The 16,216-nt window shown below is 37.2% G+C and overlaps 2 protein-coding genes across 3 annotated transcripts in view; one reads left to right on the top strand and one right to left on the bottom strand.

The window, feature by feature from the left end:
• The window catches only part of sh3d19 (SH3 domain containing 19), a 31,618-nt gene extending 17,668 nt beyond the window's left edge, over window positions 1-13,950 (bottom strand). The window contains exons 1-5 of the mRNA XM_036583828.1: window positions 13,727-13,950; window positions 3,630-3,669; window positions 1,772-1,812; window positions 1,495-1,540; window positions 361-496 (exon numbers count right to left, since the gene is read on the bottom strand). Of these exons, the coding sequence (XP_036439721.1) occupies window positions 361-496; window positions 1,495-1,540; window positions 1,772-1,812; window positions 3,630-3,669; window positions 13,727-13,802 (339 nt within the window). The 5' untranslated portion in view covers window positions 13,803-13,950. The remainder of the gene's footprint in view (window positions 1-360; window positions 497-1,494; window positions 1,541-1,771; window positions 1,813-3,629; window positions 3,670-13,726) is intronic.
• A 1,226-nt stretch (window positions 13,951-15,176) lies between these two features.
• Window positions 15,177-16,216, top strand: part of fam160a1a (family with sequence similarity 160 member A1a) — a 47,827-nt gene continuing 46,787 nt past the window's right edge. For both annotated transcript variants that reach the window (XM_036583827.1, XM_036583826.1), the window contains exon 1: window positions 15,177-15,384. The gene's annotated coding sequence lies outside the window, so the exon portion shown is untranslated. The remainder of the gene's footprint in view (window positions 15,385-16,216) is intronic.

The following is a 16,216-nucleotide window of genomic DNA, read 5'->3' as shown; positions in this document are numbered from 1 at the left end:
ATGCACATACTGTATGTGTTTGTATATCATTTACAGATTGCCCACTCAAAGCATGCATACTGAATCAGGGAAGCTAAAGGAGTGCACAGTAACCATGTTATAGAAATTACACGGCATCTGTTATGATAAACTCTTAGAACAAACCATCCCAGCTTAAATCTTATCTTATCTATAGAATAAAATAAAATGGGCTAGAACAAGTAAACAAAAAGAAAAGGGTTGAATCGTTTTATAATCTTTTTAAAACAAACTCATAATGAGAAATGCTGCCTACATATATGACGACTTCACTTGAGAAGACATCATTGTCAGCAGTGTTCTTGAAAAGACAATGGTCTTGATCATTCAGCAGCACTCTACCTGTCCAGAGGTGTGAATCCCTCCATCCCAAACGGGCTGAGAGGAGGCAGGGTGTGCAGGAAATCCCCCAGAAGCCCTTGGGAACCAGGCAGTGGCTGGCAGCGGCTCTACAGACAGGATGGTTATCTCTGGACGCCTGAAAAACAGAACAAAAAACATGTTTCCTCTCAATAGCAAACATCATGGAAAAAACACAGCACTCATTCAAACACATCCATCTGTTTTGGAAGAAAAGTGAGTTTTATTGCACAGTTATGCACCTGTTGCAGTGTGAAAGTAGAACAATAACCAATTTATGGAAGGGAAATTCTGAGTGTACATGTATAAATTTAAACATGTGATATACAGTGTTACTGAGCGTTTGAGCGATTGTGAAAACAAATGGCTGTTTATGCTTCATGAAAAAGTCTGTTTTCAACACTCTTCTTCTTTAATATATACTGATCTTTTTTCTGTGATTTCTCTACACAGCCCAATTTGACCAATTTGCTGATACATGCATATTATTTACATGAAGCCCACAATAATTATGCAGACTTTAGTTCTTCAAACTTGATCATTAAATGAGTGCATGCAAATTCCACTGACAGTTTTGTGATTCACCAATTTCACCAGATTCACCATCTTTGGCAAATATTTATGATTAAACTCACATCTGGTAGAAGTGTGTGTAAATTTGACTTTGTGAGTGAAATTGTAAGTTTAACCACCTGAAAAACACACTTGACTTGCAGTTAACTAACCAAAACTATTATCAATTTTAAAAGTGCACTCACTGCTCAACCCCAAAAAAGGATATGTAAATAAGACACTGGTAGGCAGGCACTCGATTTTAACACACTTATTGTCTCATTTCTGTTTAAAGTGCTAGGATGATGTGAATGTGTACGATGATTATTTTTCTTGTGTGCATACATATATGCCAATAGGTTAATAACAAAACTTTTAACAAACAGTGTATGTTGAGATTTGACCATATGCATCTTTGATGAACAGCAGTGATTGTTATTTCAATAGCCAGTAACATTTTTAAGTCATTTAAATTCAGTAAATGACCCCTGGTCAAGTCTGATCCATAAAAGAAGAAAAATTTGTGTACATCAGTGGGTTTCAGCTCCTGTAGTCATTCTTTACCTTCTCTCTCTCCCTGAGTCTCCCTGTGAGTGTGATCTTGCAGAGGCTGCAAATACAACATGGATCATTAATTGAGAAAAATCTAATAAAAATGTAAATAAACTGTAATTGTATATCACATTGTTACATAGCAATGCACCTGGAAGTGCTGGAGGTCCACTACTTATAGAGAGAACATTACACTACATGCAAAACAGCAATCAATGTGTATAACAATAATAATAATAATAATAATAATAATAATAATAATAACATAGCAAAATAGTAATTGACTAACTTCTTTTAAAAGCAGCTCTTAATGAAGACAGTGGTCCTGGGCTGAAAAAGAGAAAAAGACCAAAGTTAAACATGGAAAAGTGATTATTAAACAAAAAATGATAAATAAATAGTAATCAGTAATTACATACTACATGTATCTTAAATGTAGCAGTTATGCAACTAAAACAGGCACAGCCTGTACACATTTAACACATGACTCTTATAATCCCATTTTTTAAATTCTTTTGGGTTTTTAAAAGCTACAACTCCAACAAAACATATGTCCATATACTACACTGTATTATTTCCTATATTACTATAAATAATCCCATCATTTTGCAGAAAAAGGGACAAAAACCAGCTGAAATCCAGCATGAACTGCGAATAAAGAGATAATACATACTTAGTACATATACTTAATACCCACTGAAAACGTGATGAATCACATAATCCACATTTCAGAGTATTGTAGATTTAGTCCAAAAGTGCAGAAATCTGAAAAGTCTCCTGATCCAGAATCTACAGAATCTGAAGCTTCTTTATTAGCCCTGAGCACAAACTCAGTACAGCTACATAGCTGAAGTGCTCTGTCATGGAGAGAGTGAGAGAGAGAGAGCGAGACAGACAGAGAGAGAGAGAGAGAGAGAGACAGAATGAAAGAAGAAAGAGAGAAAGAGACGCCAGAGGCTGCCAGCTGCAGGTCTGTTTTCTATATAAAATAGCTGAGAAAAGGTTTTTTATCCTGATCTGGGACCAGTTTTGAGTTTAGTCTCCCACAGAGCTTTAAACGGACAATTAACCTTAAAACGCTGACGTGGACAACAGTGAACGGAGGCTTAGCAAGAAAAAGCGAGAAATCTCAGCTAGTACAATGCTAACCGACCCCAAAACTGATTTCATCAGTTAGCATAATACTCCTTACTCCTTAGTAGCTTCTTTGAGAACAGTGTTTTTGCAGTGTTAGAGAGTGAAGGCTGATCCTGGATCAGCATAAAAACACAAACTCCCACCGAGGGAGATCTACACCCTCCTTCATGCCCTGGAGGCTAATTAAAGCCTCATAGGCCTCATTAGCTCAGCAGTACAAACGGAGAAACACCATCAGCACTGTATAAAGCTAAACTGCTAACAAACTGCATTTTAGCTGAAAGTGATTTAGGACCTTATACTGAAAAATGTGTGCCTTTAAAACTGATATAACCTATGTAAATAAGCTTGGACCTGACTGGCTATCCTGTATTTCTGTCCTTACAACTTAAGTATGAATGGGCAGGGATAAGCTGCTGCAGGCTCAGTAAGCATCCATATGTAAGTCTGGTGGTTTTCATGACATGACAAACGCAGTGAATTCAAAACAGGCTGTTTTTGCAGATTAGTTTCCATGTACAGTCTGTATGTACATTTATACTCAAAAATCAACATGCAAATTTAGGTTCAGTTGATTTTTGTACTATCAAACTAATGCAAATCAGAATAGAAGAAGCTACTTGTGGAAAACATTGCTAACACTGTTGAATGTAACAAGGATAATGTAATGGTGGTCTTGTTCACAAAAAAGATGTTGAGTGAAAAAAACTTCCATTACTTGTTAGCTACATTAGCATTGTGCTAAAACTACAGAAGCAAACATCAGACACCAAACTTGGCTGATTGACACGTCTACAATGGGAAAAAGGGGAAAACTGGGTAAATTTGACACATTTATATACATACTTATAATCTCCATCTCCATGTTTTAATGGCTTAACATAAACAGGCTGTGATGGTACCAAAGCTTCTGTGGGAACATAACCCTTAAAATGATATTTTGACCAAAAATACTAGCATGGCTAATGATAAGCAGATACTAGCAGGGCATAAAAGACACAATGTCTTACCTTGAATATAAGTGGTCTGGTTTACTTCTTTCTGTCTGATCTGCGGAGAAAAAGAGAGAATGTCATCCATCCAGAGAGAGCCAGTCTCATTTATCAGTTGTTCTATTCAGTCAAAGCCAGTTTCCTGCATAGTAATCCCTTTGTCACACAACTAGTAGCACCACTTTATGGAGGCTCTGAATGCCTCCAAAACCTGTGAATCCTGCCAGAACTTCTTTTCATACCACAGAGGTGCACTGCTTTATGCTTAGCACTCTCAGCGAAGAACACTAAGCCAAACAGCTGAAACTCAAAGCTAACTTACTGCTAGCCTAGTTAGCATTTTCTGAACATTCCTCACTTCTGACTTCAACCAAGTTAGCAAAGAGCAATACATTGTCACTATCAGCATAACGTGATGATGAAACACTATGATTTTGCTTTTTCAGTGTTGGTGATATTATTATTAGTATTTCTAATGATATATTTGACATACGTATCTTATTATGCTCATAAAAGTTGATTATGTAAAAACTGAAATAAACAGTAAGTTTAATTTCTGTGAAATGTGCTTTATGTCTGGTTACTTTTACTTTTCCTTTCGGAAAAGAAAACAAACCTGTGTTAGATTTGTAAGAAATCCTAGCATATGTAGCATAGCATAACTTTATTAATGCTAACTTAAATACCTGATGCTATGATATGTTTAGAAAATTGAATTTTATCAGCACAAAGCCTAGTCATATTAATGCATGCAAGACTGAAAACAATACTTCATTCATTTTAACAATGAATGCTACTATAAACACAATTAAACGTCGAGAGGAAAACTTTTGAAAGTCAGAACATTCAAAGTCAAAATGCAAAAAACACATTTTACTGTGTAACTAAACTACACATATCATGTAGTTTATGAGACGGCCAACTATAAGATAGTTGTAAACTAGCTAACTAAGTAGCTGTCAACTATCCTAATCTCCTATCCAAGATGCTAGCTTCCTATCTTTTTCAACAAATCATTTGTACTTTTTCCATAGGATATGAGAAAACAAATAAACAAACAAACAAAAACAGAACCACACAGTCATGGCTGCTACTATGCTTATCTTATGCTTACCTAGGTTAGCTTGCACTCATCAAAATGTTTCAACAAATACGTAACGATTCAAATGATGTTCTGTTCTTCATTAATACAGCTGTCCTTGAGCAGTTTGCTGTGTTTACAGTGTCTGTCTGTCTGGTTACACTGTGAGCTTTACTCCTGATAAACCTGTTTTAAACTACACAGTGCGATGGAGGCCGTTTCATTCTCTACCCTGATCATCTTCTGTACCTGTTAAAAGGCTGGATCCACCTGACTGAAAAGTTTATGCTTAAATGCTTGAAACGTGTTTCTAAGGCAAATATGAACAGTTGTAGAGGTTTATGCCTATGAATTTAATTTCAAAAACAAAATGTAGACAAGTATAATAATAATAATAATAATAATAATAATAATAATAATAATAATTCAATTTTAAATGCACCTCCAACAAGTAGTTTTTCTTTAGAAATTTAATGATATTTGTCAATTAAAATTTTGAACCGCCTGTGACTTTACCTGCAAACCTATTGGCTATTTTTATTGAATTCCAGGACTTTACCTGTAAACAGATGCCAAGTTGAGCAATAAAAGCTTTTCCATTCATTTTCCAATCAGTGAACTGTCTCCTCCTCCTTTATAATGTCTTTTAAGGTGCTTTTAGCAAGTTTGGCACTGTACAATTATTTGTGTAGGAAAAGACACAGGAAGAAGAAGCCATTGTAAATATTAGTATTCATCATGATAATATTCATGCAGCACACTCTTACCCACTGCATTTGTGTGTATGCAAAATGAAACAGACAGTCCAGCCAAGACAGCACACACACAAAAAGAGCAGGCTAATTGTAGTGTAAAGTTACACCACAACACATCAATACAGCAGAAAGTTAGAGTCTTGGTGCAGCTGTTATTAATACACATGTCCTCACACAAACACCTGCCAAGGCTACACTCTCATGTGAAACTGTTAATACTCAACCGTTTTTCGATTTAGGATCAGGATTAGGGTTAGGTTTGTTTGTCTCAGAGCTTTTTATTGTACTGTTCTGTTTTGAAACATTAGTAATTAAAAAAGTACCTTTCCCCTGGCAAAAACTTATTTAACACAGTTTGAGACCTTTGTTGTAGGTGATTATTATATTGTAATTATGTTGTACTTAGATGAACAAAAATGTACCTACAGGGTAACTCTTATTCTGACAATGTAGGGAAAGTTAAGGCGAATTTAACAGGTAAATAGTTGAATGTAATTTAATTGCAAGGTAAGCGTCTAAGTGTAATTTCATGATGAACAGACCAACATAAATTACTTACAAAAAACGTCTTACATTATCTTTCATTAAAAGTTAAGAAAGTTTTTACCCTCTAATGTACCCTTTTGTTGCCTTTTTGGAGAGGTTTTGTTGTGACAGAGCGGATATGATCTACTGGAACCTGTTTAACTACATAAATTATCCATGTTACATTTTACCCTGTGTGAGTTTGTGCCCTGTTCTCTCCCACTAAATAAAAGTAATTTTAACATCATTCCTTTGCCACACTCAGATGTTTATCTGTTTCCACATTAATACCACATATATCAATTTAACATCAACATAAAACATGAACTTTAAAATCGGTGTCCTTCAGTGTTGCTTTCCACCCTGAAAAATGCTGAAAAATGTGAACATGCCCAAGAGAGGTAACGCAGTAGCAGAAGAAATACTGCATGAATTGCACTAAAAGAGACTGTGTAATTTGTATTCCAAACAATATCTCTGCATTTTCTGTCATTTTCTTGGATATCTAAGCAGAAATAGAATGGACACAATATTAAATATCAAAAACAGTCACAGATAGACGATCCTACCTGAAGTAGAAATAGTGATTCCAAACAAACGTGATATTCTACCAAAACACTCTACACTCACTACAGTGTATGTGTGTGAAGCAGGAAGTGCAGGTGTAGCAGAAGAGGAGGGCCTACTTTCAACTCGGCCAATCTGGATAGCTGGAATGCAGTCAATCAGGAAGTGTGAGTAGACAGTGACTCTACAATGCCAGATTTAGTGCGTCTGAACGATAAGATACGTGACTGATTTATTAGGGCACACTGTTTACTCTGGGTGCTTTACTGCTGTTGCTAAAGCCAGAAAATTCACACTGGACAAAAGAATCTGGTGATAAATACAGAGAAACTAGAGATGTGTATAATGACTCTAAAGATATATGCAGAGAATCTGGAGATACATATGGATAATGTATCTGATATACACTGATCAGCCATAGCATTAAAACCACCTCCTTGTTTCTACACTCATTGTCCAGTTTATCAGCTCCACTTACCATTTAGGAGCACTTTGTAGTTCTACAAGTACAAACTATAGCCCATTTGTTTCTCTGTCTACTTTGTTAGCCCCCTTTTACCCTGTTTCTTCAATGGTCAGGACCCCCACAGAACAGGTATTATTTGAGTGGTGGATCATTCTCAGCACTGCAGTGACACTGACATGATGGTGGTGTGTTAGTGTATGTTCTGCTGATACAAGGATCAGACACAGCAGTGCTGCTGGAGCTTTTAAACACTATGTCCACTCACTGCCCACTCTCTATTAGACACTCGTACCTTTTTGGTCCACCTTGTAGGTATAAAGTGTGTGTGTGGGTATATATACATATATATATATATATATATATATATATATATATATATATATATATATATATATATATATGATTAACAGAGAATCTAGACATATATGCAGAGAACCTAAAGCTATGTACAGTTATGTAGGCCTAAAGATATATAAAAGGTGAAAAGTGGCTTGTCTAACATACAACTCCACACAATTTCTCTACTTGTTGTGAACTAGTGAATCACTAGTGCTTAAACTGAGTACTTAGAACTTGAACTTATTCATATAAAATTACAGCATGATTTTGTGATCACCAGCAACAACTGCAGCTTCTGAAGCTTTTCCAGAGAAGCATCAGTGTTGTTCAGTCTGTAAGTACTGTATCTAGTTTTAAATGATTGACATGGAGGCTTCTGCATGAAGTTCACCACACCCAGCACACACACACACACATATTTTCCTGCATATTTTTGTGGCAGCTTTTTGTCTATGTTCAGTTACACATCAGTGTTATTAAAACCTAAAAATAGTTTCACACTCACATCTAAAAAACAACAGTCGTTTTTTTAACCCATTGATGTCCATGCGTGAAACAGTAAATGGTATGATTTTAACAAAACAACAGAGAATTTCATCACTTCCAATCAGACCAATCAGAACAAGTTCCTTATCACACTAAATTTAGCTGATGAACATCCATCCATCCATCCATCATCTAAACCGCTTATCCTTCTGGGTCGCGGTGGGGTGCTGGAGCCTATCCCAGCTGTCATTGGGCGGAAGGCAGGATACACCCTGGACAGGTCACCAGTCCATCGCAGTAGCTGATGAACATTACTGTGTAAATTACATTTAAAACACTTTTAACAGTTAAGTTGTAATTAAGTGGTTTTCTAATGCACTTTTTCACTAAAACAAGAACTACAAGGGTAAAAGTGTAAAACAGAGAGAGAGCGAAGAGAGAAAGAGAGAATGAAAGAAGAGAGAAGTGGAGAGAAAGAGAGAAAAGTAGAGAGAAAGTAGAAATCAGGAAAGAGCGAAAGAGAGAGAAAGAGGAAAGGGAAAGAAGAAAGAGAAGAAACGAAGAGAAAGGGAGAGAGAGAGACACCAAGAGAGGAAAGAGAAAGAAAGAAGAGAGAGGGAGGGAGGGGTAGAGAGAGAGAGAGAGAGAGAGAGAGAGAGAGAGAGAGAGAGAGAGAGAGAGAGACAGTGATTTGTATGTGATGATATCACAGAAGTTGAATGTCAAAGTTGCTTATCGCCAGCTGAATGTCAACTTTCAAAGTAAGTCCTAGCGCATGAAATGTGAGTTTTCACAGTGCCTCTGTTGGCTAGAATGTCAGAAAAACAATAGAGAGCACACACACATACACCCTTTCTAAGCCGCTTATCCTTCTGGGTCACGGGGGAGCTGGAGCTTATCCCAGCAGTCATTGGGCGGAAGTCATTGGGTGGAAGGACAGGTCGCCAGTTCATCGCAGGGCAGACAGAGACACATATACATTTACACACACACACACACCCCCTCACACTCTAGGGGCAATTTAGCATATCTGATAGGCCTGCCTGCATGTCTTTGGACTGTGGGAGGAAACCGGAGCACCATGCAAACTCCACACAGAAAGGATGCTGGTCACCCTGCTGGGAATCAATCCCATGCCCTTCTTCCTGTGAGGCGACACACAGCCAGTGGGAGGACAGTCACATGGAAAGTCACATGGTCTGACGCAAGACCCTTCTCATCTGTTGCCCCCTGTGCACCTCTGTTTTTGTACTTTTATCTGTCGGAGCACGCTGAATAAGAATTTCACTATATTTTTGAATGCCCTCTATTCTGAATGTTAATCTGGAAGACAAGGTGAGCATCTATAGTGGACTCTAATTTATACTTTAATTCACAGTCAAATTTGGATTTTCTGTTGCTATGTTAAAATCTGTAGCCACGTGTGACCAAAAGACTGAACTGAATGGCAAATTAAGTGTTAAAAATTCACTTTTTAGGCCATGTGGTTTGATGAATTTGAAAAGGTTCTTCAGATATTTGCTCAGAGAACATATGGACATTAACCGTTTCAAATTACAAATTCTGTTTTAGTCATTTCCCTGTACTGCGCAATGCAGTGCTTTTGATGATCACTCATGTCTACCCGTATGAACACGTCAAATCAGAGAGAGTCAGTCCTCACTCCACAGGTCATGTCCGCACTCTGAAAGGTAGGTTTGTCTCTGAGTGTGTACTGTGTTTAAATCCTGTCTGTGCAGGTTTTCACTCTGACTCATCACTGTGTTACACTGCTCTGAGATCAGCATTAGCTCCTGAGAGGAGCAAATCCTGGATCAGTATGAAGAAGGAGCAGCTGTAGCAAATTTTACTCCACCCAAAACACCACTACCAGCCCCACTCAAAAATGTGGACACACCTCCTTATTAAGGATTTTACATTTTTCACACATTTTAGAATAACAGTGAAGACATCAGAACAATTGAACAAAACACACACAAAATGATAGTGCGAGCAAAAATGTACGAAAAAGATGCATTTTTACCAGTAATGTTACTTTTTTTTTTTACTTAATGTTGTTTAAATCATAATAATAACTTTTACTTGAGTTTATTTGTAATAATGTATTCAGCTTAAAAAACAAAATAAAACATCCACCTTTTACCACAAGTCTACTCTCAACTGGAGGAAGCACTTGGCTAGCTAGCTACATTCCCATTTGTATTTACTTGACTGGAAAAATACAGATAAGCTATTTCAGTCAGTGTACCTTGTTAGACCTTGTTTAGCTATACTATCCTTTTATAATGTTCTCTTTATTTTTCAAAATAAAATATTTCTCTCATTTTCAAACTTTTTAACTAATCTTAGCTAAATAGCTATGGTGTCCTTTTACAGTTACATCATTTGAAACGTAGGTATTCTTTTTCATTAAGGGAGTATAAATGAGCCATGGAACAGAAAATTAAAATAAGAAGCTGGCCAGTAAGAAGCAAATCCTAGCGTCATAGTAAGGTGTGCACTGATACTGCCACTAGTGATCAACAAACCTAACATTTTACCTTTTAAAATGTGTTGTTTTCCAACTAAAAGGTACAAGTGAAAAAAGTTATGCTGTGAATGGGCTAGTAATCTTAGCCGCGGTGTCAGAGGTTAACATTTATGTATCCAGTAAAACCAGCATGTGTTGTGCTTTGGATGCTGGTATGCTGGTCAGTAGCAAAGGAAGTTAATATGCTGGCCAACAGCAAAATCAACATATGTTTTGAATGTTCGCATGCTGTTCAACCAGCATAACTTCGCTGGGTGACCAGCTAAACCAGTATGAGACTAGCAAAAACCAAAGTAAACCAGTATAGACCAGCATGGAATTCATAGTGGCCGGTGCTGTTTTTTTTCAGCAGGGGTTAGCATATCCAGATCATTACATTACGTTGTTTAGATTGTGCGGATCTAGACTGCCAAAAAGTTGATGGGCACTGCTCTGGAGTCAGTTAAGATACACTTCCATTTCATTTGGATTAATGTCAAGCATGACAAGCATGAAAAATGCAATAAACCATGTGAATATGGTGGAACAATCTTATTCCCAAGCCCTGTTGGCTAGCTAATTTAGCTAATGTAAGATAACAGTGAAGGTAAGCTAATGGGTTAACCTAGCTACAGACAGTATCTACCTTTCATCTAGTTTTCTGTTAGGTGAATATTGACTAAAAGTAGTAGTTTTTCAGCAGTCTGTGTACTCCAGTCATTTTCGTTAACATATTTACTTTTATTGAAAGGAATTTACACAGGATTTTTTTAGTACTCTTTGGTTGGGACCTTGTTAGCTGCTGAAAACATCTTGTTGAGGCATTTCAGAAAACTTTTTTTACATATAAAATGTTTGTTTTGGAAATAAAGAAATAAATAAGCATCAACTATCTTCTGTACAGAATGTCCCCCAGCCTGTTTCATCAAATCAAAGTGTGATTGTACTTTACATGTTTAATTAGAATTACACTCAGCCTCCTTATCTACACACTGACCCAATGTCATTTAAAGTGTGACATTCTTTGAGGATTTTTATCTGAAAAGAAGCTCACTGTGCTCCTGTAGTAACTCATCCTGCCTTTTAGAACCTGTTGATTTAAGTTTATAGTCAAACTATTACCGTCTAATAGATTTATAAAGTGATGGTTCAGCAAAAAGTCTCATTCATCCAGTTTCCGTTCTTACCCTAAATGTAGTTTGGTGTCTGCAGTTTTAGTTTTAGCACTGGGGCAATCAGGCTAAAAGGAAATTCCATTGATTATTCAAAATTTCTCTAAAATTCAGTGCTTGAGATGTAAAGTCATTCAGAGTGGTTTGATGTGAAATGGTTCGTTGTAGAAAGTCAGATGTCTTTACAGTGGTGGTGATAGGAACCAGGGATCACAATGTCTACAACAGAAATATAGCCATTTTATTTACTATCCAAAACCACCAGTGAACCTACATGTGTCTTCTGAGGTTTTATATGTAATGTTGATGATGGCAAAATAGAGAAAAAATATTTTTAAAAATGTTTTTGGAGATTTTTTGCTCTGTATGTACCTTTCCATTCTAAATGGACTGAAAAAATAAAAAAAAAAATATTTAGGCCAAAATCATACTGTAAAACAATTGTAAAACAATGGCTCAGACATCAGGCAGTGAATTCATAATCATTTCATGTAACAACTTTCTGTGAGGGAGCTTTTAGAGGTGGACATCTGGTTCCTATCAGCACCACTGTGAACAATTCTGACTCAGTAAATTTCTCTAGAACAGAGCATTTCACACCAAACCACTCTGAAAGACTTTAAGATCTTAACCTTTTAACTATACATACATTTAGAAAAAACAGTGGAGTTCCCTTTTAAGTAATTAAAAAATTCCCTTTAATCACCTTTAGTTCGATTATCCCCTATCTTACAAACCTACACTAGGCTTGTAACTCTTCTAATAAAACTAAAGAAGTAAACTTAGACACCAAACATTTCTTGGCTGATCAGGACATGGGGAATTAGATATTTTGCTGAACTATCGCTTTAACAGCTTCTTCAGCTTTCCTGCAGCAGCAGCTGAGAGTGTTGTGGGTTTTGGTGAATTCTGATACGGGACAGTTGTTGGGATCGGGCACACAGGTGGCTCAAGTATAGACCAGCTGGCAGCATAACACACCCTGTGCATGTGTGGGGGGTGGGGGGGAGTTGGTTGTCTGCTTCGCTCTCTCTCTCTCTCTCACACACACACACACATACACACACACACACACTCACACCCTGCTGACTCAGCAGCTCTGACACTACAAAACAATGTTAAACTGTGTGAGAAAATTCCCCTCAAAACTCAAACTAAACTCAACATCATTGCTGAGTATCTCTCATTATCGTCCTGCTGATGAGGTTACACTGTAAGACTGTTACAGAGCTGCATATACAGTGTTTAAATTTGACTAAATTATAATTTAGTCAAACAATTACTTTAAATTAAATGACACCAATTACAACTGCTTCTTACCACATGAAGTATATTTTTTGATTGAATAACTATCGTGTCCATACAATGTCTTGCATATAATCATCCATATGTGACTTTTACAACTTCATATAAATCATTATCTGTCCCTTTGTCTGCCTGTCTATCTATCTGACTGTCTATCTGTATCTATATATATATATATATATATATATATATATATATATATATATATATATATGTGTGTGTGTGTGTGTATATATATATATATATATATATGTCTTTCTATCTGTATGTCACTCTATCTGTCCATCTTTCTATTTGGCTATCTGTCTTTCTATCTGTCTGTCCACCTATCTTTCTATCTATTGATCTATCTATCTCTCTATCTCTCTGCTTATCTATATTTACAATACAGAAACACATACTGTCATCAGTCCTCCTTAATTAAATTAATTAAATTGAGATTACTGTGGTCCATCTGCAAATCATTACTTCGGTATAAGTGTGATGTATGACCTGTTTATATGAATGTAATTCATTATTTCTTAAGTATAATAAAATATTATTGGATTAAATTCAGTTTCAGCTCTGATATCTGGATTAAACGTTACTAAAAGCTCTGACTCTGTAATTACTTTGTGTGAGATTCAACATGAAAACCTGATCTTCACATTCAAACATAGGAAAAGTGAAGTTAGCCAGAGAGAAAACTAACAAGGGGGTCAGAGCTCAGATCATTTATAACAGCACGGTTCAGTGGTGAAAGAATAAAGTGTCTCTAAATGCTCTGCTGTTACTTCAGTCGAATAATGAGCCCAGTTTAAAAAATGTTTTGTTATTTGAAAATACTCAGAGAAGTACAAATACATCAGAATTTCACTTAGTAAAAGTTTTCTGAGTAAACGTTGTGAGTTAATACATGCAGCTGTGTTACCTGTTGCGCTTCGTCTCCGCAAAACTCTCCCACCCGACAACCCCTCAGCCTCTTCTTCTCTTTTCCCTTCAGCCATCAGATCCTTTAGTTATAACAGCAGAAGAAATCAGAAGTGCAGAGTGAGACTTAAAAGTTAAACATCTTATTCTAGAACAGATGTCCTCTCACTTTCTCCCATAGTTAATGCTGAACAAGAAAACAGCTCAGCTCTGCTGCCCCGTCCAGCAAAAAGTGAGAGTGATGAATGAGTGAGAGCAGCAATGGTGAGGGTTTAATCACAACGTCCAGAGGGCGCTGAGGAGCAGCACTGAGGGGCGTTTATTAGAGAATCCACCAGAGGGCGCTGAGGAGCAGCATTGAGTGGCGTTTATTAGAGAATCCACGAGAGGGCGCTGAGGAGCAGCACTGAGGGGCGTTTATTAGAGAATCCACGAGAGGGCGCTGAGGAGCAGCACATGTAAGGAATGACGGATTAAAATAAATATAAATATGAAATCTGTTGTTTTTTCTAATTACGATTTCGACCAACATTCTTATTATATGTAATATGTATTGTTATTGTTTTGGAAAACTCTATATAAACGTATCACAATGCATTTCAAGGCATAATTTTATTCAAAGCTATTATACCCCATAGATATACATATCTAGATGCCGCGTTGTCTGTTGTTCTTTATCTGAGGCGATTTCTTTAATAACTGATCGTGCTAATTAGCCGTCCGGACCAGCAGGAAAGTATTCAGTCTGCACCTGACGCGATTTTAGCGCGAGCTCCGGTAAAAACACAATCAGCAAATCCATCAATGTGTGAATCACTTCTAATCTTTATACACAGAACGGTGAAGCTAAAATTGGCTTCCTATTCGCCAGCTTCTTGTTCGAGTTTTCCTGCTATCACAGCATTTTGAAAATTGGAGACGTGATGACACGGTCGAATAATAAAGAATGAATAAGAAAAACTGTAAGTGATTTAAACTAGTACTGTACATTTGTTTGGGAATGTTATTTAGCCTCATTAAAAATGGCCTAGCGACATCCCTGGTCTAGAATATTCTCTTCTCATTATTCACTCTAGTTTTACTAGTGGTTTCTTTTTCTGATGATTCTGAGGACATCTGCCGAAATAAGAATGTTCGTTCGTGTTTGTCCCGTCAGTGTACTCTGACATTAACAAAGACAGCCTGTTTAATGATCAGGGCTAAAGAGGGGTTGAAAATGGTCATATTAAATGGCTCATGACTATTTTTGGTACATAAAATCGCACAAACGTGCACATCAGGAAAAAAACAGGAAAATTGTAAGATATGGGCCCTTTAACGGTGTAGAGACAATTTTACCAGAGGAGGGCGCCATTGTTCAAACAATAATGAAAGCGGGTGAAACGTCAGCGCCACGCTTTCAAGAGTAACGGGGTGCGTAGAGGGCGTGACCCTTCAGTGAGGGGGCGGGGCGTTCTGCCACTCAGCTCCCAGGTGGCAGAGAGAGACAGAGAGGGAGAGAGCCTGTGTAGAAGTGCGTCGTATTGAAAAATACAGACAGTCTGAGAGAGACTGACAGAGGACTAAGAGAAGGAGAATAGCTTGAAGAGTTTGGGCTGTTTATTCAGAAAAGGAAGTACACCTTCACTCTCAGCACCTGGCGGAATTACACCTGTAGAGGTGAGTTTTACCTGTTTTACCTCCTCAGCCTGCTCAGACTGACTGACGGACTGCTGCGTTTGGCTGGTGTCGTCGTTGTTTTTGTCGTTCTTTGGTAAAGCTGTTGAGCAGGATTGCTCAATAATGCCGGATAACTTAGGCCAACACATGAGAGCTTTTGGTTTCTTCTTTCCATCTAAGTTAGCTAAAACCCCTCTAGTATTTAAGTCTTCGAGGTTATCGGTGTTAAAAGTTTGTGTAGGTAAACAATGCTAATGCTAATTTGTTCTCTGTTTTGCTGTAAATATATGCTAAAGTAGCCTAAAGTAGCCTTTGTTCTTGTTTTTAAAGCCGTTAGAGCAGGAAAACTGTGGAATTTGCATCGCCACATTTTGCCTCGGCTTTGTATGGTCCAGAAGGTCATTTCACAAGGAACTGTTTTCAGATAGCCTGATAAAGTGATAAAGTCAGGCCAATAAGGAGGGGAGAGTTAGTTTATCTGGACAGTTAAAGCCCAGTTAGCACCGTCCAATTATAAAGTAATGTCTCTTAGTTTTCTTACGTTCACTGTAAAAAATTCTGTAATGCAGTAAAAATTCTGAGAGAAAAACAGTATTTTTGCACATCCAATTATTATGGAAATCTATATTGGGCTATTATCTTGAAAAAAATAATTTCTTAATTTCATTTTTTTAAACAAAAGACTGTGATGTAATATGTAAACATTGTTAAAGTTTGTACGCCTGCGACAGCAGCCTGTTTTGAACGTACTTTTCTGTGATGTCACAAAGACCAACACATTCAGATCCACCTGTTCAGTCTACAGCAGTTTAGCTCCGCCCACTCACGTTGA

This window comes from Colossoma macropomum, unplaced genomic scaffold, assembly GCF_904425465.1.
Source record: "Colossoma macropomum unplaced genomic scaffold, Colossoma_macropomum, whole genome shotgun sequence".
Lineage (NCBI taxonomy): Eukaryota > Metazoa > Chordata > Actinopteri > Characiformes > Serrasalmidae > Colossoma > Colossoma macropomum.
The sequence above is the reverse complement of the archived record's forward strand: the minus strand, read 5'-3'. Positions and strand labels throughout refer to the sequence as shown.